Source organism: Camelina sativa, chromosome 1, assembly GCF_000633955.1.
Source record: "Camelina sativa cultivar DH55 chromosome 1, Cs, whole genome shotgun sequence".
Classification (NCBI taxonomy): Eukaryota; Viridiplantae; Streptophyta; class Magnoliopsida; order Brassicales; family Brassicaceae; genus Camelina; species Camelina sativa.
In genome coordinates this window covers 8,797,574-8,819,622 of record NC_025685.1, presented here as the reverse complement: position 1 = coordinate 8,819,622, position 22,049 = coordinate 8,797,574, and the positions used below count along the sequence as shown (strand labels likewise).

At 38.4% G+C, this 22,049-nt stretch overlaps 3 protein-coding genes and 1 pseudogene across 3 annotated transcripts; 1 reads left to right on the top strand and 3 right to left on the bottom strand.

Moving 5' to 3' along the window:
• Nucleotides 1-5,800, bottom strand: part of LOC104705573 — a 10,768-nt pseudogene extending 4,968 nt beyond the window's left edge.
• Nucleotides 6,079-7,943, bottom strand: LOC104784125 (B3 domain-containing protein At3g19184-like). The gene is made up of 7 exons (XM_010509193.2): nt 7,562-7,943; nt 7,393-7,482; nt 7,131-7,162; nt 6,864-7,026; nt 6,554-6,760; nt 6,318-6,459; nt 6,079-6,232 (listed from the first exon to the last, which is right to left on the bottom strand). The coding sequence occupies exons 1-7, from the start codon at nt 7,694-7,696 to the stop codon at nt 6,222-6,224; spliced, it is 780 nt and encodes a 259-aa protein (XP_010507495.1). The 5' UTR covers nt 7,697-7,943; the 3' UTR covers nt 6,079-6,221.
• Nucleotides 8,046-12,817, bottom strand: LOC104784117 (plastid division protein CDP1, chloroplastic-like). The gene is made up of 12 exons (XM_010509183.2): nt 12,333-12,817; nt 11,886-11,999; nt 11,647-11,784; nt 11,303-11,407; nt 11,084-11,206; nt 10,512-10,880; nt 10,314-10,409; nt 10,060-10,176; nt 9,550-9,615; nt 8,709-9,461; nt 8,420-8,610; nt 8,046-8,341 (listed from the first exon to the last, which is right to left on the bottom strand). Exons 1-12 carry the CDS (start codon nt 12,642-12,644, stop codon nt 8,257-8,259), a joined length of 2,469 nt encoding a protein of 822 aa, XP_010507485.1. The 5' UTR covers nt 12,645-12,817; the 3' UTR covers nt 8,046-8,256.
• LOC104784109 (presequence protease 1, chloroplastic/mitochondrial) lies at nt 13,549-22,043 on the top strand. Its single transcript, XM_010509177.2, has 19 exons — nt 13,549-13,959; nt 14,240-14,414; nt 14,796-14,970; nt 15,089-15,221; nt 15,351-15,421; nt 15,823-15,906; nt 16,022-16,112; nt 16,219-16,739; nt 16,815-16,979; nt 17,055-17,273; nt 17,365-17,492; nt 18,860-19,049; nt 19,673-19,756; nt 19,852-19,949; nt 20,153-20,417; nt 20,517-20,679; nt 21,462-21,642; nt 21,729-21,800; nt 21,902-22,043. The coding sequence occupies exons 1-19, from the start codon at nt 13,674-13,676 to the stop codon at nt 22,041-22,043; spliced, it is 3,243 nt and encodes a 1,080-aa protein (XP_010507479.1). The 5' UTR covers nt 13,549-13,673.

Below are 22,049 nucleotides of genomic sequence, written 5' to 3'. Positions count from 1 at the left end.
CAAGAATATGTTCCTCATGATCTTCCTCAGTTGCTTCTGACACATGGTCTTCTAAAATTCTTAAGGACGTGTCATCATACCACCCAGAATTTCCTCTCCTCAAATCAGTCCCAGGAAAGAATTCTCTCCCTGATGAATCCCCTTCTTGAGGTACCTCTACCTCTGACAATGGACGGAACTCAGACAAACAATAGTTTTCAATTATTTCAGGCAGGCTCTCTCTTTCTAGGAATATTTGACTGCTTTCTGAATCTATTCTAGATGATGACCCACAAAAACTGTCAGTAGAAGGTAGTTTCTCAAGAGCAGCAGGTACCCAATTAAATGGCTGCCCATGAGGTGACATATAATTATTCTGATCTTCCATAGAGTCAGACTGACATGTAGGATTGATATCAAACTGGAATGTATCTTCATTTATTTCTTCCATCAAACCAATGACCCCAGTTTCATTTCCTGACTCTAATCTCAAGTTTCTCATTTCTCCACTTGAATCGGAGCTACTGAATCTATCGTTGATATCAAAATCATTCCTAGTATTTGCCTGCTGAATGCTGTCCCATCGAGTCTGCAGGTGCACAGCTGATTCTTCCAAATCAGGAGCAAGTAACTGTTGGAGCTGGGTGGCCAAGCGAATCAAACCAGAAGTCGTGTCACTGCAAGTTTCAATTATTAAGTGAGATTTTGAACACTCTAACTCCCAAAGGCCATTTTCAGAGTTAGTCCTTAGAGTTGCTTCAATTAGCGCCACATTAGCAACTTTAACATAGCCAGTCTCATGAAGATGCTCTGAACTGTACATTCCATCAAGTTTGCTACGGTCCAAATCTACAGACAGAAGAAGCCCAAGATCTTGAATCCTGATTGTATAATCATTGCTTATGGAATCAACCAGACTTTTCTTCGAGAGGCTAAAAGAAGATGCTGCTACNATCTATCGTTGATATCAAAATCATTCCTAGTATTTGCCTGCTGAATGCTGTCCCATCGAGTCTGCAGGTGCACAGCTGATTCTTCCAAATCAGGAGCAAGTAACTGTTGGAGCTGGGTGGCCAAGCGAATCAAACCAGAAGTCGTGTCACTGCAAGTTTCAATTATTAAGTGAGATTTTGAACACTCTAACTCCCAAAGGCCATTTTCAGAGTTAGTCCTTAGAGTTGCTTCAATTAGCGCCACATTAGCAACTTTAACATAGCCAGTCTCATGAAGATGCTCTGAACTGTACATTCCATCAAGTTTGCTACGGTCCAAATCTACAGACAGAAGAAGCCCAAGATCTTGAATCCTGATTGTATAATCATTGCTTATGGAATCAACCAGACTTTTCTTCGAGAGGCTAAAAGAAGATGCTGCTACCAGACAGGCAACCCATGGATCACTTACTTGATGTAAATGATCTGTATTCTCATGGTGGGGTTCATAGCTTAGACCAACATCAACCAAATTCAGAATAAACGAGGAGCCACTAGACGGGCTGGAGTTTCTCTCTTGAGAATTTGTTTCAACTTCAAAAGTGAAAAAAGAAGTAGCCACTTCTATCCAATCCATGCGTCCTCCTATGGCAGAGACCGTACAGCCCCTGACAGATACTGCTAAATAATCTTCACAAATTCCTGGTTCATGCAAATGCAGAATATCTAAGCCAGCAAACCTTGACGACAATGCATTTGAACCTCCTCCGTTACCGCGCTTGATTGCAGAGTTGTTACATGAGAGTAAGAGCAACTCCTGATCAGGTAGACTTGTGACAGAACCCCATAATGTACCTTCCCGATGGGTTAACCAAAAGAAATCAGCACCAGAGATACTGCCGAGATTTGAGACGGACATAAGATTTACTTTCTGAACCCTTAGGTTGAGCTGAATCCATGATCCAGGAAGCTCAATCTGAAGCTGATTTTTAATGTCCATTTGTGGTTCTGGCCTAACCAAGATGTCAATAGAATCACATTCAACAACGAGAGACGTTTGACACACAACAGATTCCTCTGTTTTGTCAGCTGTATTGGTTGCCATACGTGATAGCCAATTTTTTGCCTCTTCTATGAGATTACAGAATTTACTGTATTGCCAGCTATCTAAACAGATAGCAAGTGGAAGCAAATGAACATAAAGGCAGAATGAAGAAGCCATAATTATCTCTTTCCTGGTTCGAGAGTAGATGTCTTCTAGATCTTTGGCCGTAGCAACAGCAGCAAACTCGAGGCCGTTCCCGCAAGACTTACCTGTCTGAATAGATTCTTCCTGCGTAGCCAACATCTTAGCTCTCTCTACTAACCAAGGGCCACCAATATGTCTATCTTGCCAAAACATACCAATGGTTGAAAGTTGGTGCCTAGTTCTATTGTTGGTATGCAAAATATTATATGCAGAGAATTCACCCTGCCTCAGGTATGAATTTGTTTCAGAATCTTTACGGTCAGAAGTGACCAAATAGATGCTAGCATCACCAACACTGACGCATATAGAGCGAGTAGCCGATGTAAAGTACATATCTCCTGGACTTTCTTCTTTACGCCTTTCCTTGTCAGATGGCGGAGATGAAGATAAGTCGATGACAATAAATTGCTCACCAAGCGAGTTACATAACCTTTCTGAAATGCTCTCAAAAGGGAACCACAGAATCACTCGAGCATTCCAAATTGACACACTACCTCCCAAACTTTCAGATATAGAAGAGGATGCCACCTGATTCCTTTCATGACTAATTATGGGGATAGATTCTGATACATCGTTGAAAAGCTTTACCAACATTTCTACTGAATTAAGGTTCAACCAGAATGTGGTAGGAGGTAAACTCAACGAGAATGAGTTTGATACTCTATGGCTGGATTTGGATGATTGGAACCTGACAATAAACTGAAATCCACTGCCTCCAGCAGCTATAACCAACAATGTCTTGACTGCGAAACCTTTGTTACGAAAGAGGAATCCATCAGAAACTATCTCGCTTAAGCTTTCGGAGTCAGCATGCATATGCGACGAGGCAAAGGGAGGAAGACTAGTCTGAACCTTGGCTTGTAAATCCTTAATCAAACGAGTCTGATATTTAGCATTAGCAGTGTCAACAACATTTCCAGCTTGAAAATAATCGGCGATCTCTATGCTGTTCACTTCACCTTCTAGCCTCATATCATGAGGGCAAACCTGTTGACCTTATTGAATGTTTTAAGTAACTCGGGGGCATATACTAGTGAGGAGATTAAATACAATTCATCAAGGTAATTACCTGAAAAGAGACAGAAATATCTCTGAGTTCTGCACCCAAGTAGTGTATCTGCGTGGAAACATCCTTCCAATTGTCTTCATCTTGGAAAAACAAAACTACCGAAACTCCAGCAAAGAATACTTTACAACTTGTTTCCACATGTTGTTGTTCTGCACATTCATGAGAATAGCATATAGCTTGTTACTATAACGACTTACACTGTTTGGCATCACTAGCTAATGGATTGATTTAAGCATAAAGCTTGATGGTATATAGGGTAGCAGACTAGCAGTAATAAAATCTAGAAAAAACAAGAAATAACCTAAGATCACAAAACAAGATTAACACCGGCATAGGAAGCTTACATATATTTGGTGATAACACATACCAATATGTTCAATGCACAATTTTAAACAAATTCAAGAAAATATTCTTACCAGAAGGAAGAAGCAAAGACCCAGAAGCAAGGCTCGATGCAGCATTGATTGCTGTGAAGACAGAAGATGTCCAATTCCACATCCCTTGGCTTCCAAAAGCTGATTGGTAACTCCTCATGGCATCAAAACATTCAAAAAACTGGTCCACACTGTAGGAAACAAGAAGAGATAACACAAATACGTCAATTCAGTTAAATAAACATAAAGGTAAATTCATATCCAGATTGTGATGAAAGATTTTGAAAAAAAACAGTCAAGTAAGAAAAAATACAATATCTCTAAAAGACTTGAGAAAAATAAGAAATATTATGGTAGAGACATGCTTTATACCTTGCCCCAATATCTACTTCACCATCCACTTCTTTCTTGCTGAAAGAAGATGGAAACCAATCCGGTATAAACTGTAAGTCAGGTGTAGTATCAGGCTCTAATTCTTGGCCACCTGACGAGGATAATGTAGCTGGAGGCGTTACTATTACATTAGTAGGTATTGTAGGTGAATCCGTAGATGGATTAGAACGAGAAACTGAGGGGAAACCATCCGATCCGAAACTTGTGAAAGCCTTCCACATTTGTAAGAACCATCTAATTGTAGACGGTTGAAATCGTAGTTCAAAAGGATCAATACAAATATCAGCATCCACCTTGCGAATATCTAAAGAACCGTTCTTCCAGGGTATACTAAAATTCAAACACCCTGAAAAGCCACCTCCTTCGCCTGTCATGATCAAAGTCACACCACTAGATGTTTTTTTACCACAAGTTTTGTCATCATCATCACCATCCATATTTAAAAGCTCTACAACAGCTCCTTGAAACTTCACACAGTTTGCAAGTCGATTAATACCGAGGATGTTATCAGGAGAAACTTCATTAGCCGAAACATGGTCCTCTGAAATTCCACACTCTATTTCTGTCATTCTAAGTACCAATGTTGGCCGAGGGCCAGCTTCACTCTGATCTTTGCCAAAGTCAGAATCAAACGCTATGATCAAATTCTTAATTTTGACATGAAAACTTGTAAGAAACCATTTCACTATCTTGGCAACCGTCTTAACGCCTTCATGGACATCAATAGAGGCAGATTTCGCAGCGTTCACAAACATCTCATTGTCATGCTTTCCTAGTTCAAGACGAACATTCTGTGAATCTTCTCTGGTAGAGGCAGAGGTGGTGGCTTCATTAGAAGATGATGCATTACTTTCCAAACGTGGTGCGAGAACGAGTTCAAGCTCATCAACCTCAACTTGACAACCATTGGTCTTCCAAGGCATTTTGACTAACAAAGATCCAATTGAGCCTTCCTTTATGAGCAGCGGAGCATCAAACTGGATTCAAAGATAAGATATGGGGATGGGACAGTCAGAATTGGTTCCTTTCACATCTTTTCAGCAAATTGATAAGAAAATCAAAGTATGAATTCCAAAACAATATAATCACAAACCCCATAAACATTTCTCAATATACAATAATGGAGCTACAACTCTATAATTAGTCTTGCATTCATCAACTGAGAACGGTCTTTTGATCATCAGGAACTAAAACCACTACCAATGGACTAAATCTCCCTGGATTGAACTACAACTACACCATCCTCAACATAAAACAGACTTCTACTCCAGAGCCAAACACTAACACAGTTACCCAAAATTCCAGAATTCCATAATCTAAAAAGCGAAAAAACAAAACGGAGGAGAGGAGAGAAAAAACAAACCTTGTCATTCAAATAGTCAACGTTGATAGCAAGATCGCAAAGCTGAATAGAACCATCACGAAGCTGGATATCGAGTTGATCAAGGTCGATGTCACCAAGTATGAGTTTACCCAATTTCTTCTTCAACAAGAATTTGACAACCCTCTTCACCGCCCACCTCGAGAAAGCTTCCTCCGCGGATTTAGCAATGTTCCACGGAAACACCATCTTTGTTTTGGTTTTAGTCCAACAAGACCTTTTTAATTTTTGTTTTGGGATTTTGATGAAAACTTTTTAGGGTTTCTCTGGGGATGGTGACATCAAGTTTTCGTCTCGTGATTGATTGCGGAGGAGAGAATTAGAGAGAAGGAAGCAAAAAGTTTTTAAGAGTAAAAGAGACTTTGGCCGTCGTCGTCGTCTCTCTCTCTCTCTCTCTACGGTTTTTGCTTTTCCGTGTGGAGGAATCAGTTTCGTCTCTTCTTCCTATCTCTTTCTCGTGTTTTATTAACCGTACCGTACCGTACCGGGTATGTTGTGTACCAATTTGTGGCGGTGGTACTATTGGTAACAAAAACCCGGTTCTCACTCCTAATTTCAATTTGGTTAGGTCCATTTGTTTTCGGTTCGGTGCGACTTCACTCTCAATTCTCTTTCTTCAAGTTTTGTTTTTTATCTTTCCCTTATCCAAATCGTATATTATAAACTATCAAATCATATAAAATCAACGTAGCTACCAAAAATATTAGCCGTAAGTAACGTTTCCATGTTTGTCTCCATTACAAGACAAAAATAAACCCCAATCCAAATGTTTGTCTCCATTACAACAACTTGTTAGTTTCTTCCTTTTCTTCGAAATCACAATTCAACCTTTCAAGTTCAAACTCTACTTTCTTCCTGCACACATCAATTCACAACTTTAGCTTTTCATCTAATCAAAATTATCAAGTTTAGCAAAGAGATTAGTTGAGACATTGTTTACCTCCTCTTTTTCTTTTACCACTGCTTCGCAACGATTTAGCTTCTGAAACATTCTCTTCTTGTTTCTCGTTTGATTCAATATCATTCTCTTCATCCCCATCTGAATCATTGTTTTCATCATCATTTACCCTAATGATATACACCTGAACAAGCAATATGTTTCAACATTAATGCTAAAAGTATCTAACTAGCCTATGTTTCAACAAAAACAGAGATCTTTCAAATTTACCACTTTACCTTGAACGTTGTTGGGGCGATAAGGTGAAAGACGACAGCATCTCCATCGACTAACTGATGATCAATGGAGAAACCTCTCCAGCCTCCGCTAAGACCGGTCTTCGCCGCAAGGTATTTCGCCACAAACTCCTCATCTTCCTCGTCAACTAAAGTCATCATTTCATCACGTTTTGGCAGATATGTCTTGCAAAAATGAAGCGGCAAGCCCTGGTTTAAGAAAACATATGAATTTTTTTTTGGAGTTTACACCTACTAGGGCTAAGTATCAGACACTCCTTGAGTCATTTAACATTCAAGTTTCTTCACCTACCATCCAAAATCCTCCGGTGACGTGTGATTGAAGCATTGGTTTGACAAAGCTAGGGAATTCTGGATCTAAGCTTGACTGAAGCGTCTCTGCCCTGTCGATTGCATACATTCTTGCCTCGTCCGAAGCATATACCCGGTTCAGCAGATTTCTTCTTTGACAGCTCCTGCAAAGCAAAATACATACAACTTATACTGAAAAGTGAACTAACATCAATTGGTTTTAGAGAAGTTATGTTAATAGTATATAGAGTGTGGTGGATTGGTAAACCTTCTTGGCCTCTCCAGTGGTTCTAGCCCAAACTGCGAATAAGGATCAAGATAACTCTGATAAATGAGTAATGAGAGAAACAACTCACGAAAACTAGGATTTTCATTCAAGATTTTCTTATTCTCTAAAAAAAATATAACAACAGACCATTCCAAAAACAGACTCACTATCTATCTCGGTACATATAAGACTATCTTCCACAAAAGATAAAGCATCAAACCCACAAATTCGTCAAGTAAAGATAAATGGTAGAGAAAAAGACCTCTTTGTAACTTGGAGGTGGACCCTTAGCACGGCTAGATCTCCTGATCTCCGAGAAATCCACGGGGGTACGCATCGTCCTTGTCTTTGACTACATTTCCAAACAAAATGGGTTTAATTCCATTAAAAAAAAATGAAGAAATGAGAAGAGAAGAGAACTGAAAAGTTACTGGAGAGGGCTTAGGAGAAGAAGAGACGCGAAGAGATTGAGCAAGCTTGTTGAGATTAAGCTCCCCCATTCTCTTCTTGTTCTCTTCCACCCTATTCAAACGAATCTGCTCATAGCTTAGCTCCGATTCCACCATTTTCTTAGGGTTCCGAATCAGAGATAGAGATAAACGAAGGAGAGAAAGAGAGATCGAAGTGTTTTGACTCTTGAATGCGCTAGAGAGTGACCGTTGGGTTTCTTATTTCACCGCTAGTAGTATATTTTTACTTCTCCATTTTCATTTTCTTTTATCTAATAATAGTCTTAATCATTGCGTCTAATCAAACAAATTGAAATTTCAAATTATCAACAGTGGCAGTTCTGAGTGAGCACTCCATCGTGATACGTGAAGGGTATGGGCTTTTATTTTCGGATTAATATTTTTCTTTTCATATGTTTAAAAGAAAACCATATGATTTGAGCGGTAACGCTTTACACTAGAAAACTGAAAAAGGTGTCTCTATCCACATTCAAATCAAATGAATCTACGAAGACAAATCATTTGGGTTACTAAGGAATAAAGAAACAAACCTGAGACTTTCCCTACACAGCTAGCTTAAACCAGAACAAAGGCTAAAATGATCCCATGTTCCACAGTTGATGCTATATAACTCTAGTTAGATAATGAGTTTTTTTTTTCTTTCTAATTGGATAGTGTCATTTCTGTATTTTAATATCGCTTTCGCAGAATTTCCAAGATCCATCTTCTTGCTTCTTCAGCTTATAGCGGATCTTGTAAGTGCTACAGGTAATTTACAAAACGCAGTATCAGTGAAGAAGAGCTCAGTCCAAAAGTAACCGAAAGCAAAAAAAAATTTACCTGTAATATTTTGCGTTTTTAGGCTGAGATTCATCAACTAATTCTGCTGCTTCCTCTAGAAGGGCCTCGATTTCTGCAGTCTCACCAACGATACCATCTTCGAACATGTGTGCTTGCAAAATCTCTAGATGAAGCAAAACGAATCTCCAATAACAGGATTTAGCTTTTGCTGTTTCTGCCAACGTTTGCCACTGCAATCCACGTTACCCCCAAAAAAACATTGACGTTCAATTTTTGTAAACTAACTTAAATAAGGAAAGAAATAGAGTAGATGTACAGAAACAGTAACCTGGACAAGCATAGATTCATCAAGGACTTCGGAAAGGCTATAAATCTGGTGTGTTGGTCCAAGAGCTTCAGCCTTAGTATTTTCCCACTGTCTCACAAGTTCTTCGGCGTCTTCTGTAACCATAGGTCTCTTAAGCACTTCTGACGCGGAATGAGACAATGATGTAGCTGATAGACCAGAGCTTTTCAGATACAAGGCATCTGAATGTTCGCCATGATTCGTCTTTAACATGTCCAAGAGCACTTTGATGTTGCCCGCGATACCATTTCTATTCACAGAACCAAGGTTTCTTCTGAAGTTCCCAGACTCTCTTTTACACAGAAAAGAATCTGATTCTGAATGCGGCCTTGCAGAAACCCATATAGGCAGACTCTGTAGTCTACCAGACCTAATTCCTATTAGTTTTAGAGAGAAGAACACAGTGCAACCCAATAAAGCAACAACAGATACCCTTCCGATCAAACTGCTTTGAGAGAGCCAATCACCCCATATTTTTTTTTGTTTTACACCAAGGCTCCTCTTCAGTTGCACTGATGGCATACTGGCACCGCTTTCATCAATATTCTTCGCTGATACCACTGGGCTCTGCAAATCTGATGGTGTCAACTGCTCGACAGCTGTATATAGATGTTGTGACGAGTTCATGAACTGCGTAGTCGAAAGTGGTCTTTGGTTTGTCTTGTGATTAATGATCGAAGGTGATCCCATTTTCTTGTTCTCTGGATATTTCTTTTCAGCCCGAAAAAAATTCGCCTGCAGAAAGTTGTAAATATGAATATCTTTCTGCTTAATTATAAAACTGCTACACAGAAGTTCCAAGTTCCAGTGATCTGACTCTTACCAAAGATGGTGAACAACCCCTTGTGTCTGGAAAGTTAGCAAGAACAGACTCCGTTAGCCACGCTTCCTGGTCAATTTTATTAGGTAGTGTGTATGAAGGTCGATATCAATCTTTTTGAAAAAATTCAGCGCTGGAGAAGAGATGAACATACTTGCATAATTTTCAAATTAAATTTAGTGCATGAACCCAAGGGCTTACTCAGCAATATCAAGGATTAAGCATATGCACAACTAACCAGAAAAAGAGGTTAACGGCAGGCATAAACAATGCTGTAAAAGCACTAAAAGCATAATCTATGACTTTGACTACCATCTACTCAACTATTTATTTTAATTTTTTCAATTAGTGCTGAAACATAGCTCAGCCTTACTCATATTCCACTAAAGTTGATTATGCCATTTACATTTACATCAAGCATAGGAGGGTGATTCACCCGTAGAGGAATGATTACGTTTGCTCTAGTCCTAGAAACATATGACACAAATATTTGGTAAAAATCATAAGGTTTACCAATGATGTAGTAGCAGAAGTACTTCTCGACTCTTTTCCCAGGATTGAATTACGGACGGCAGAATCTGAATTTGATTCCAGCTGCTTAAGTTTTTCAAGGGCCTCTGCCTCGGAACCCTGTGCTATCCAACATGTAGGTCCAGTAGCACTTAACTAAATGAACAACGCATGGATCTTTCGAAGCAAATGAACTTGAAGTAAATAAGATGCAATAGCATAGTTAAAAGGGAAAAAAAGAAAGCAAGAGGAAAAACCTGTTTTAAAAGAAATGAGCAAAAAGCTTCTTCAAATTTCAGATCAACACCTTCTGATGTTATGAGACATTCGCATATATTTTTTGCTTTATTAATCTACACAAGCATACTGAATGTTATGCTTTATACGTAGATGGAACAGAAAAGAAATGGACCACTTGGTTTAAATTTAACAAATGGAAAGAAAACGAGATATACCGTATCATTTTGCTTGCCTGAAAATCCAACAGCGATATGAGCAAGCAACACCATGTAGAAACAACTAAAATCAATTACCCCTCTTTGATTGTGGGATTCGAGTGATTTTTTATTTTTCCGTGTTATGGCTAAGTCATCCCATGGAAGAAGACCAACAATCTCTGTGGCCAATAACCTGCCAATTGCCTGACTCAGAAAGCATGGCCAGTCTTGAATTTGACATGAAGCTTCAACACTAAGACCCTGTCTGAGCAGTTCGCGTAGCGCTGAAATTGCACCTCGTCTCCTCTCTGCATTTTCTGGCGTGCGAGGCAGGCCCAGTAGATCCAATGTGCATGGTGGTGCAAGCTCCTCTAGTGACTCCTCAATCTGAAAATTTCATTTAAATCCCTTAAAACTCAATATGCTGGTAAATGATGCCTCTGGACAATATGAAGCTCCCTAACATGATTAAATCTACAGTAAGGCATGATTTTGCACTTTTCACATAATCACATTCAAGCCAGAACAGAACAAAAAGAAAACACACAGTAGCTTTATCTATACTGATGCAAGACAGTCGAACCTATTACCTGAGTTAACAATGCAAGTTTCCCAAGAGTGACTTCACTCTTCAGAAAAGATTGAGCACGAGCAAGAGCTTCAAATCCTTGAGAGACCTTGTTAGCCTCGAAAGCAGCCTTGGCAATTGCACACTTCATGGAAAAAAACATATTAGAGTTAGAGATAGAAGAAGCAGAGATTAGTGAAAGGTGGTAAGTAGTTCCCATTCCTAGTTCATTTGATTTTACCTCAGCAAGTGCCATAGATAAAAATATATCATGAATATATGGCTTCGAATCAAGGTTCCTGAGAGCAGCCCGGCCAATATCCAGCACGAGTTTTTCTTGTCCAACCTGAAACATAGTAGCTCACATCAACGCTTTATTTTCTATCCAAAAATTATTTTCCCTTAACATAAAAAGCTAATATCACAACATTAAGAAAAAACAAATTTCCCCTTAAGTTTCATAGAAGAAGAGACAAAATTGCATTAAGAAGACGAAGGGTGTTTGTAGAAATGATAAACTAATGAAGAAAGAGATCAGTACAAAACATTTGCAGGGACAAAACCCAATTCCAGCTCAGTGGTTACCTCCTGAAGAAGGCATAGAGCACCAGGCAACCATGTCCACGGAATTCTGAGAGGAGACCGAGGAGCAATCTTTTCTTTTAGGTTACCAGCATATTCTGGTTCAAAAAGAAGTTTGTCCCTAATATCCATGAGAAGATCCTGCACATTAGGATCATTAAGACAAACACATCAAGAAAGTGACGCCACTACTGATAAATTGTCAGATTCTATGGAGCACTAAAAAACAGAATCAAGCTAACCTGGCGAGCTACAGCAGCCTCCATAGTATAACCCTCTTCAGCATCAGCTTTTTTCAGATTTATAACCGACTTCACAACCTCGTCTTTCTCAGCTTGATCAGAAACTCCAATAAGCTGCAAATTCAATACCATTAACAACAGTAACATATATGATCCTGAAATATCATCTATCAAACAAAACGCTACGTTTCTTACATACACTCTTGTTGCCGAAATGAACTATTATACAATATAAAATTGCTATCTTATTCTGAAACTCGCCAAATCAAAACATCCCACTGATTCTATACACTAGAGACTTAATTCCCACAAAACGTATCATTCACAACCAATTTTAGAAGGAAAAAAAAGTTCCACTCGCACTTCAACGAGGAGTAAAGTACCAAATCGCGAGAAATCGAATGTACAGGGATTCTGAAGACTAAGCCAGTGAAAAACATTAAATACCTGGTAACAAGTAACCGGGATTTCGATTGTGGAAGTAGAAGCAGCGAGGGAAGAAGTACGAGACGGCGCATTGTCCACGACATGGACACCACCACCACCACCAGCATTCAACCTCCTCCGCCCTTCCCGGTGGAACTGCCGCAAAGATGAACCAGAACCCCCAAAGAATTCACCGGATTCAGAACGCACGACGAGGCAGCCTGAGATCTGAAGCTCCGGGCGATCTACGACGAAGCTGGTGCCGCGATTAGAGATTCCGCAAAGCAGACAAGAAGAAGAAGGGAGAACCGGAAATGTGTAAGCCAGTGGCATTGCTGAAACAGCTTGAGAAGACGAACGAACCCTAGAAGAAGTAGAGTGAAGCTATAATCATGCTTTATATATGTGGATTTTTCAGAGAGGAGAAAAAATTCGGGAAATTGGTCTTTGAAGAAGCCTTTTAACAGCGATTTTGCCTTATTCTGAATGTTAGCGTCTCGTCTTCTGACGATAAAGTAACCCGCTGACGAGAAGAGAGGCTCTAGCAAACCCAAGACGTGAACGAGACGTGGTCACGTGTCACGTCACGTGGATAATAGAGAAGCTTCTGGAGATTATTTTTTCTCTCTCACGCTGGGCCTTTCACACTTTTCCCAGACCTAACATTGGGCCTTTATGAATTTGTTTGGTTTGTTTCACTGAGAAAACCAAGTAAAATTTATTATTTGTGTAATTCAGATTAAATTTTGAGTTTGGTTTAAATTCAATCAGTATTATTTACCTTAGATAAAAAGACCTAAAAATTTTATGACCGGTGTAAAAATTTGTAAATTGATCATATTTATATTAATTTCACAGAACTGAAAATAAAAAAAAATCAACAAAAGAAGAGAACAAGATTTAAGATATTTTCTGGTCATAATAAGACTTGGAGGATAGCAAAGTAGGAGATACACAACACTCAAAAACACATTTGGCTATACGAGAACCACGTTTCGTTTCTTGCAAATCAGCACCTCTTTTTTTTTTATTTTTTTGTCCCAACTTAAGAAAATCAAAATGTAATTACACTCAGGACTAACCAAAGTATTCAGAAAAAAATAAAAATACCATTTTAATGAAATAGAGAATATTTATTTTACAATAATTTTGTGTGTTGTACAAGAAATGAAGTATTCATTTTTTAATTTACTTTTTTCTTTTCCTTTCTACAAGCAAAAACAAAGCACACAAAGATAAATAAAAAAAACCTCATCTCTCTCTGCCGTTGGGTTTTTATTTTTACTTAGCTTATTGCAAATCCATCCTTATATTTTTGCCTCTAGCAGTCTTCGCCGGGAATTATTTTTTTTTCCGGTAGCTATGCTCCGAACCGTCTCTTGTTTAGCTTCGCGTAGCTCGTCCTCTCTATTCTTTCGCTTCTTCCGTCAGTTCCCTCGCTCTTACATGTCTCTCACATCATCCACGGCCGCTCTCCGTGTCCCCAGTCGCAGCCTTCGCCGGATTTCCTCTCCTTCAGTCGCCGGAAGACGTTTATTCCTCCGACGAGGTTTGAGGATTCCATCCACCGCTGTTCGTAGTGTCAGTGGGCAGTTCTCTCGCCTCTCTGTTCGCGCCGTCGCCACACAACCCGCACCACTTTATCCTGGTTGGGATTTTTTTCACATATACTCTCTTTTGTTTCTTCTGTTTGAAGTTTGATTGTTGAATGATTTGTTTGTTCTCTTACTGTAGATGTCAGATTTTATCTCTTTGATAGATTAGACGTGGTTAGGTGGTGATGTTGTATTACCAATTTCACACCTATCCTTCGGATATGTCTTGTGTGAAATTAGGTTTTGAATTGTAGACAGGTGTGGAGCCTTTTCTTCTCATGCTTTGTAACTTAAACAAATGTTTTTTTTTTTTTATTGGTTTTTGGGATTCAGATGTAGGTCGAGATGAGGCTGAGAAGCTTGGATTTGAAAAAGTGTCGGAAGAATTCATCTCTGAGTGTAAATCAAAGGCGATTCTCTTCAAACACAAGAAAACTGGTTGCGAGGTGATGTCTGTGTGTAATGAGGATGAGAACAAGGTGTTCGGCGTTGTTTTCAGGACTCCTCCGTAAGTTTAGCTCATCACAATTTTCTCTTTGTATAAAGGCGACTTGAGTGTTTATTAAGTAGTCTATTTGAATTGGTACCTAGGGCTTCACTTCTGGAATTTTAACTAATCGAATTGGTCAAGTTTATTTCTACTTATCAATTTTAGTCCTATAAAAATTTGGTTAAGCCATTTCGTTTTTGGTACTTGTAAAGTGGTCTAAGCTTTGGAAGTCAATAACCTATTAGATTGCTCCACGCCTTGTTACAAAGACGATATGAGTGACTGTACATTCAGTTGATATTGACAAGGGCAACCTCCTTGTCAAAGGGATCTTAAGTTAAGGGTTGCGAAACTTTGATTGGATGTGATTTATAGATCACCGTTTTGTCTTTACTGCAGGAAGAATTCCACTGGCATTCCGCACATACTGGAACATAGCGTTCTATGTGGGTCAAGAAAGTACCCGCTTAAAGAGCCATTTGTTGAACTCCTCAAGGGAAGTTTGCATACTTTTCTAAATGCATTCACATATCCTGATAGGACCTGCTACCCTGTTGCTTCCACAAATACAAAGGTAAAATGAGCCAAATATAAAAGTCCTCCATTTGTTGTCGAGGAGCTAACCTCTTTCTTTCTGATATTGTTATCTAAATTAGTGTTTTTCTGATCACATTTCATTGCTACCTATATAGGATTTTTACAATCTTGTCGATGTATATTTGGATGCTGTCTTCTTCCCCAAGTGTGTGGATGACGTGCACACTTTTCAGCAAGAGGGCTGGCACTATGAGCTTAATGATCCCTCAGAAGACATATCTTACAAAGGTTTTATTTACCAAAGATGCCTTTTTATAGAGCTATTTTCATCTACTTAGTATTGGTATTATCTTTTCGTTTATCTGCTACTTCATATATACTCACTCACCCTATCTCATCGTTCATGCTTGATTTCAGGTGTTGTTTTTAATGAGATGAAAGGTGTCTATTCACAGCCTGATAACATTTTGGGGCGAATTGCTCAACAGGCAAGTTTTGGGTTTTGTTTACAATAACTGCCAGTTTCTCGAGAAATCTCTTTTAGGAGTTCATTTTTGTAGTGGGTTCTAGTTGATATTGAATTGTATGTGCAGTTGATCATTTCTGATGTTTACTAATACACCTGATTATATGTGCATTACATACCATATTAGCATTGTGCATTTGTATTAGCTTTGAATTGCCAGAGATTCTGAAGCTGAAGTTCACCAAAATGTTTTAACCTTATTAATCAACTAAATGATGTAACCATTTGAATTATAAACCTATCTTTCTTGAACATGCTGCTTGGACACTTGGTACCAAAAACATTGTTAGGTAATCTGATATCATGTTTTCTCGAAATTATGGTCCTGATCAAATGACTTACAACTGTTTTCTCTTTTATTAGGCCTTATCCCCAGAAAATACATATGGTGTTGACAGTGGAGGTGATCCGAAAGATATCCCTAAGCTGACATTCGAGGAATTTAAGGTTTGTTTAAAGTCAAATTATTATGCTAGTATACTGGTATAGGAGCCGGAGCGTAATGGTATGTGTATCCTCTGATGCATAGTATATATATTTTTTTGTTATGGGAAAATTTTAGGATTTCCACCGTCAGTATTATCACCCAAGCAATGCCAGAATCTGGTTCTATGGAGATGATGATCCTGTTCATCGCCTTCGTGTCTTGAGTGGTAAGGAGTAATATCTCCTTTTGTCTTACTAGAAATGATTTTTTTATTATTTTGATTTTGTTGTCTATGTTGATTTTGAAATTCATCTTATATCTTATATGTGCAGAATACTTGGACATGTTTGAAGCAAGTCCATCTCGCGATAGTTCGAAAATTGAACCTCAAAAGTTATTCTCTCAGCCTATCAGACTAGTTGAGAAATATCCTGTTGGTCGAGATGGTGACCTTAAAAAGAAGCACATGTTGTGCGTTAACTGGCTATTGTCTGAGAAGCCCTTGGACTTGCAAACTCAACTCGCACTTGGGTTCTTGGATCATCTTATGCTGGGGACTCCTGCTTCACCACTAAGAAAAATCTTATTGGAAAGCGGTTTAGGAGAAGCTCTTGTCAGTAGTGGGATGTCAGACGAACTCTTGCAACCCCAGTTCAGTATTGGTTTGAAAGGTGTTTCCGAAGATAATGTGCAAAAGGTTGAAGAGTTAATCATGAATACTCTGAAAAAGTTGGCAGAAGATGGGTTTGACAATGATGCTTTGGAGGCATCCATGAATACAATTGAGTTTTCTCTGAGGGAAAACAACACAGGATCTTTCCCTCGTGGTTTATCACTTATGCTCCAATCTATTGTAAGTTTATATGCATTTATGCGTACGTTTCTGTCTATTCAGGTATCACTCCTTATTTGATTATTGGCTGTGTAGGCAAAATGGATATACGATATGGATCCTTTTGAGCCATTAAAGTATACGGAACCATTGAAGGCCTTGAAAACCAGAATAGCTAAGGAGGGATCCAAGGCTGTCTTTTCCCCACTGATAGAGCAGTTTATTTTAAACAACTCGCATCGTGTTACCATAGAGATGCAGGTATTCTTCTATTACAAGTTTCCCATTGCAATTTACTGTTTGTTAGGTTTCGTGCTAAAAACTAGTTTTTGTCAGCCTGATCCCGAAAAAGCTACTCAAGAGGAAGTGGAAGAGAAAAATATCTTGGAAAAAGTTAAAGCAAGTATGACAGAAGAAGATCTTGCAGAGCTAGCGCGTGCTACAGAGGAGCTGAAATTGAAACAAGAAACTCCTGACCCTCCTGAAGCACTGAGATGTGTCCCAAGTTTGAACTTAAGTGACATTCCAAAAGAACCTACTTATGTTCCCACTGAGGTAATCATTTTTGCTAGCCTTTGCTCCTGTTGTATTTCCTTACATTTTCCAAGCTTGCGAATTTTACTGATATGAAAGTTATAAACAATAGGTTGGAAATATCAACGGTGTGAAGGTTTTGCGGCATGACCTTTTCACAAATGATATTATCTACGCTGAAGTAGTCTTTGATATGGGTTCGCTGAAACATGAGCTTCTTCCGCTAGTACCACTTTTCTGGTATGATTTAAACTTTCTTATGATTTTCTTTTGAGTTTTTTTCTAAGTTTTTCCACAAAGGTGTGTGGTGGAATTGGAAATACTAATGAAGAATTTTGCTAGATTCTCCCATGCATTTTCGGTTTACTCCTGAATTTCCTGTTAACTTATATTTAAGATTCCAATGCTAACTATTCGTCATAGCTTCCTTGTAATTTCTGTGATTCGTTTGATTGGCCTTCTGTTTTGTGCCAGAAACTTGCATATTGTAGTTCTATTGTTTTTGTTCACTTAAAACAATGTTGACTGTTTCTGGTGTGATTTCTTCTTATCATAGAAAGCATAGGAAATTCATGGTGCTTGATTTTAGAAAGCATAGGAAATTTTCGTATTTTAGAAAGTAGTGATTACTTTGGCAGNGTTCCCATTGCAATTTACTGTTTCTTAGTTTTCGTGCTAAAAACTAGTTTGTGTCAGCCTGATCCCGAAAAAGCTACTCAAGAGGAAGTGGAAGAGAAAAATATCTTGGAAAAAGTTAAAGCAAGTATGACAGAAGAAGATCTTGCAGAGCTAGCGCGTGCTACAGAGGAGCTGAAATTGAAACAAGAAACTCCTGACCCTCCTGAAGCACTGAGATGTGTCCCAAGTTTGAACTTAAGTGACATTCCAAAAGAACCTACTTATGTTCCCACTGAGGTAATCATTTTTGCTAGCCTTTGCTCCTGTTGTATTTCCTTACATTTTCCAAGCTTGCGAATTTTACTGATATGAAAGTTATAAACAATAGGTTGGAAATATCAACGGTGTGAAGGTTTTGCGGCATGACCTTTTCACAAATGATATTATCTACGCTGAAGTAGTCTTTGATATGGGTTCGCTGAAACATGAGCTTCTTCCGCTAGTACCACTTTTCTGGTATGATTTAAACTTTCTTATGATTTTCTTTTGAGTTTTTTTCTAAGTTTTTCCACAAAGGTGTGTGGTGGAATTGGAAATACTAATGAAGAATTTTGCTAGATTCTCCCATGCATTTTCGGTTTACTCCTGAATTTCCTGTTAACTTATATTTAAGATTCCAATGCTAACTATTCGTCATAGCTTCCTTGTAATTTCTGTGATTCGTTTGATTGGCCTTCTGTTTTGTGCCAGAAACTTGCATATTGTAGTTCTATTGTTTTTGTTCACTTAAAACAATGTTGACTGTTTCTGGTGTGATTTCTTCTTATCATAGAAAGCATAGGAAATTCATGGTGCTTGATTTTAGAAAGCATAGGAAATTTTCGTATTTTAGAAAGTAGTGATTACTTTGGCAGCTGTCGTAGTGAATGTTTTGTTTGATATTATATTGAATTTTTTTTTAACTCTGATAAAAATTGTTTTTTTGACAGTCAATCATTACTGAAGATGGGCACAAAAGATTTGACTTTTGTGCAACTTAATCAGTTGATTGGAAGGAAAACGGGAGGGATATCAGTTTATCCCCTTACATCATCAGTGAGGGGTAAGGAGGAACCATGCAGCAAAATTATCGTACGTGGAAAATCCATGGCTGGACGTGCTGAAGACCTTTTTAACCTGGTACTTTGTCATTTGACATTCCTTGCTTTAGATTATGGCATTGTTCTCTAGATATATGTATGTTGGGATATGGGATATGTAGAGCTGACTACCTGATAGATCATGTTTTCTTGGGTCGCCAAGAGATGTACTGCAGTGTTAATTTCTGCTGCATCCTATATATAGTTTGCTTAATGTGTTATACCAACTTCCTTGTCTCCATGTTCAGTGTATGTTGGTTATGGGATGTGTAGAGATGTCCACCTGATGAATTTTTTTTTCTTGGGTCTCCAAGAGATGTAGTGCAACTGTTAATGTGTATATCTTTTTTTTTTTTTCCTTTTTTACAAAATACAAAAGTGCTGCCTCTCTCATCTCTTTACCCGTGTCTCTGTTTTCTCTAATAAGTATTTGATATTTTCTCTGTCTTTCCTATGAGTACTGAATTATCGTACACAGCGACTCTGTCTAGGAAACTGGTTTTGTCTGTTAATATATATAATGTAACCTTAGAAAAATTTATTCAATGCCTTTCATGAAATACAATCATGGTCCAACTAAACATTTCTTCAGTCCCATATATTATTTAAGTTCTATTGAACTTATTGGTTGACTTTTATTTTGTTGCTTTTGTCTTGCTGCAGATGAATTGCTTATTGCAAGAGGTTCAATTTACAGATCAGCAGCGGTTTAAACAATTTGTCTCTCAAAGCAGAGCACGGATGGAGGTATGCACTGTAGTAGAGTTTTGTCATTCTGCCTTTTGCATGATAAGTGGAACTTGAAAGTAGTAGTATAAACATCACTTTTGCGTTCAATGCAGAACCGATTGAGGGGAAGTGGCCATGGAATTGCTGCGGCGAGGATGGATGCAATGTTGAACATTGCTGGATGGATGTCCGAACAGATGGGTGGTCTCAGGTTGGAACTTAAGATTTCAGAATTCTTTATTTGACTTTTAATTTACCCCTTGTTAAAATTCTATTCTTTTTTTTAGTGTGGATCGTTATTGAGAATGAATTTTATTCACATTGTAGAGTTATAATTTAAGACTATAAGAACCTGACAAATTTTTTTTTTTTGGTCGGAAGAACCTGACAAAGTTGAACATCTCTGTTTTGTAGTTATCTTGAATTTTTACATACCCTTGAAAAGAAAGTGGATGAAGATTGGGAAGGGATTTCATCTTCACTTGAGGAGATCAGAAGATCTCTCCTTGCCAGGAATGGTTGCATAGTTAATATGACTGCTGATGGGAAGTCTCTCACCAACGTTGAAAAATCTGTTGCAAAATTTCTAGATTTACTCCCTGAGAACCCGTCTGGTGGGCTTGTCACTTGGGATGGTCGACTTCCTCTGAGAAATGAAGCTATTGTCATACCAACACAGGTAAACAAAAAAAAGGAAGACGGTTTATATAGCATATTAGAATTTGGTTGGGTTTTGTGTTTTCGATATAGTAAACTGGCATTCTTACTCTCTTTTCAGGTTAACTATGTTGGGAAAGCAGGTAACATATACAGCACCGGGTATGAACTTGACGGCAGTGCATATGTTATATCAAAGCATATTAGCAATACATGGTTATGGGACCGTGTTCGTGTAAGCGGTGGTGCATATGGAGGTTTCTGTGATTTCGATTCGCATTCAGGTAAAAAACTGCTTCTTACGTTCTTGAATGTGCATATATTTGTTGTCCTAACATACTGTATTCTAATATTAACCTGATCTCCTTTTTGTTTCAGGGGTATTTTCTTACTTATCGTACCGGGATCCAAACTTGTTGAAGACACTTGATATATATGATGGAACTGGAGATTTCTTACGTGGCCTTGATGTTGATCAAGAAACACTCACTAAAGCTATTATTGGAACCATCGGTGATGTTGNTAGAAGATCTCTCCTTGCCAGGAATGGTTGCATAGTTAATATGACTGCTGATGGGAAGTCTCTCACCAACGTTGAAAAATCTGTTGCAAAATTTCTAGATTTACTCCCTGAGAACCCGTCTGGTGGGCTTGTCACTTGGGATGGTCGACTTCCTCTGAGAAATGAAGCTATTGTCATACCAACACAGGTAAACAAAAAAAAGGAAGACGGTTTATATAGCATATTAGAATTTGGTTGGGTTTTGTGTTTTCGATATAGTAAACTGGCATTCTTACTCTCTTTTCAGGTTAACTATGTTGGGAAAGCAGGTAACATATACAGCACCGGGTATGAACTTGACGGCAGTGCATATGTTATATCAAAGCATATTAGCAATACATGGTTATGGGACCGTGTTCGTGTAAGCGGTGGTGCATATGGAGGTTTCTGTGATTTCGATTCGCATTCAGGTAAAAAACTGCTTCTTACGTTCTTGAATGTGCATATATTTGTTGTCCTAACATACTGTATTCTAATATTAACCTGATCTCCTTTTTGTTTCAGGGGTATTTTCTTACTTATCGTACCGGGATCCAAACTTGTTGAAGACACTTGATATATATGATGGAACTGGAGATTTCTTACGTGGCCTTGATGTTGATCAAGAAACACTCACTAAAGCTATTATTGGAACCATCGGTGATGTTGATTCATACCAATTACCTGATGCCAAAGGTTATAGCAGGTAAATGATTTTTTTATACTTTCATTTTGTCTGACAATTTAAACTAACAATAACGGATCCTGAATCAAAATTTGTCATTTACCCAGTTTGTTGAGGCATTTACTTGGGGTAACTGACGAAGAACGACAAAGAAAGCGTGAGGAGATATTAACAACAAGGTTGGATAATTAACGACATTCTATCGATTAATTATTGTTTTGCAGACAGCATACTAATTAACAGTGTTAACTGGCTATTAATCTTCTTGTTTGCGCCACAGTTTGAAGGACTTCAAGAATTTCGCAGAGGCAATTGATGCGGTTAGAGATAAAGGTGTCGCGGTGGCTGTGGCATCTGCAGAAGACATTGATGCAGCCAACAATGCACGATCTAACTTTTTCGAGGTGAAGAAAGCTCTCTAAATGGAT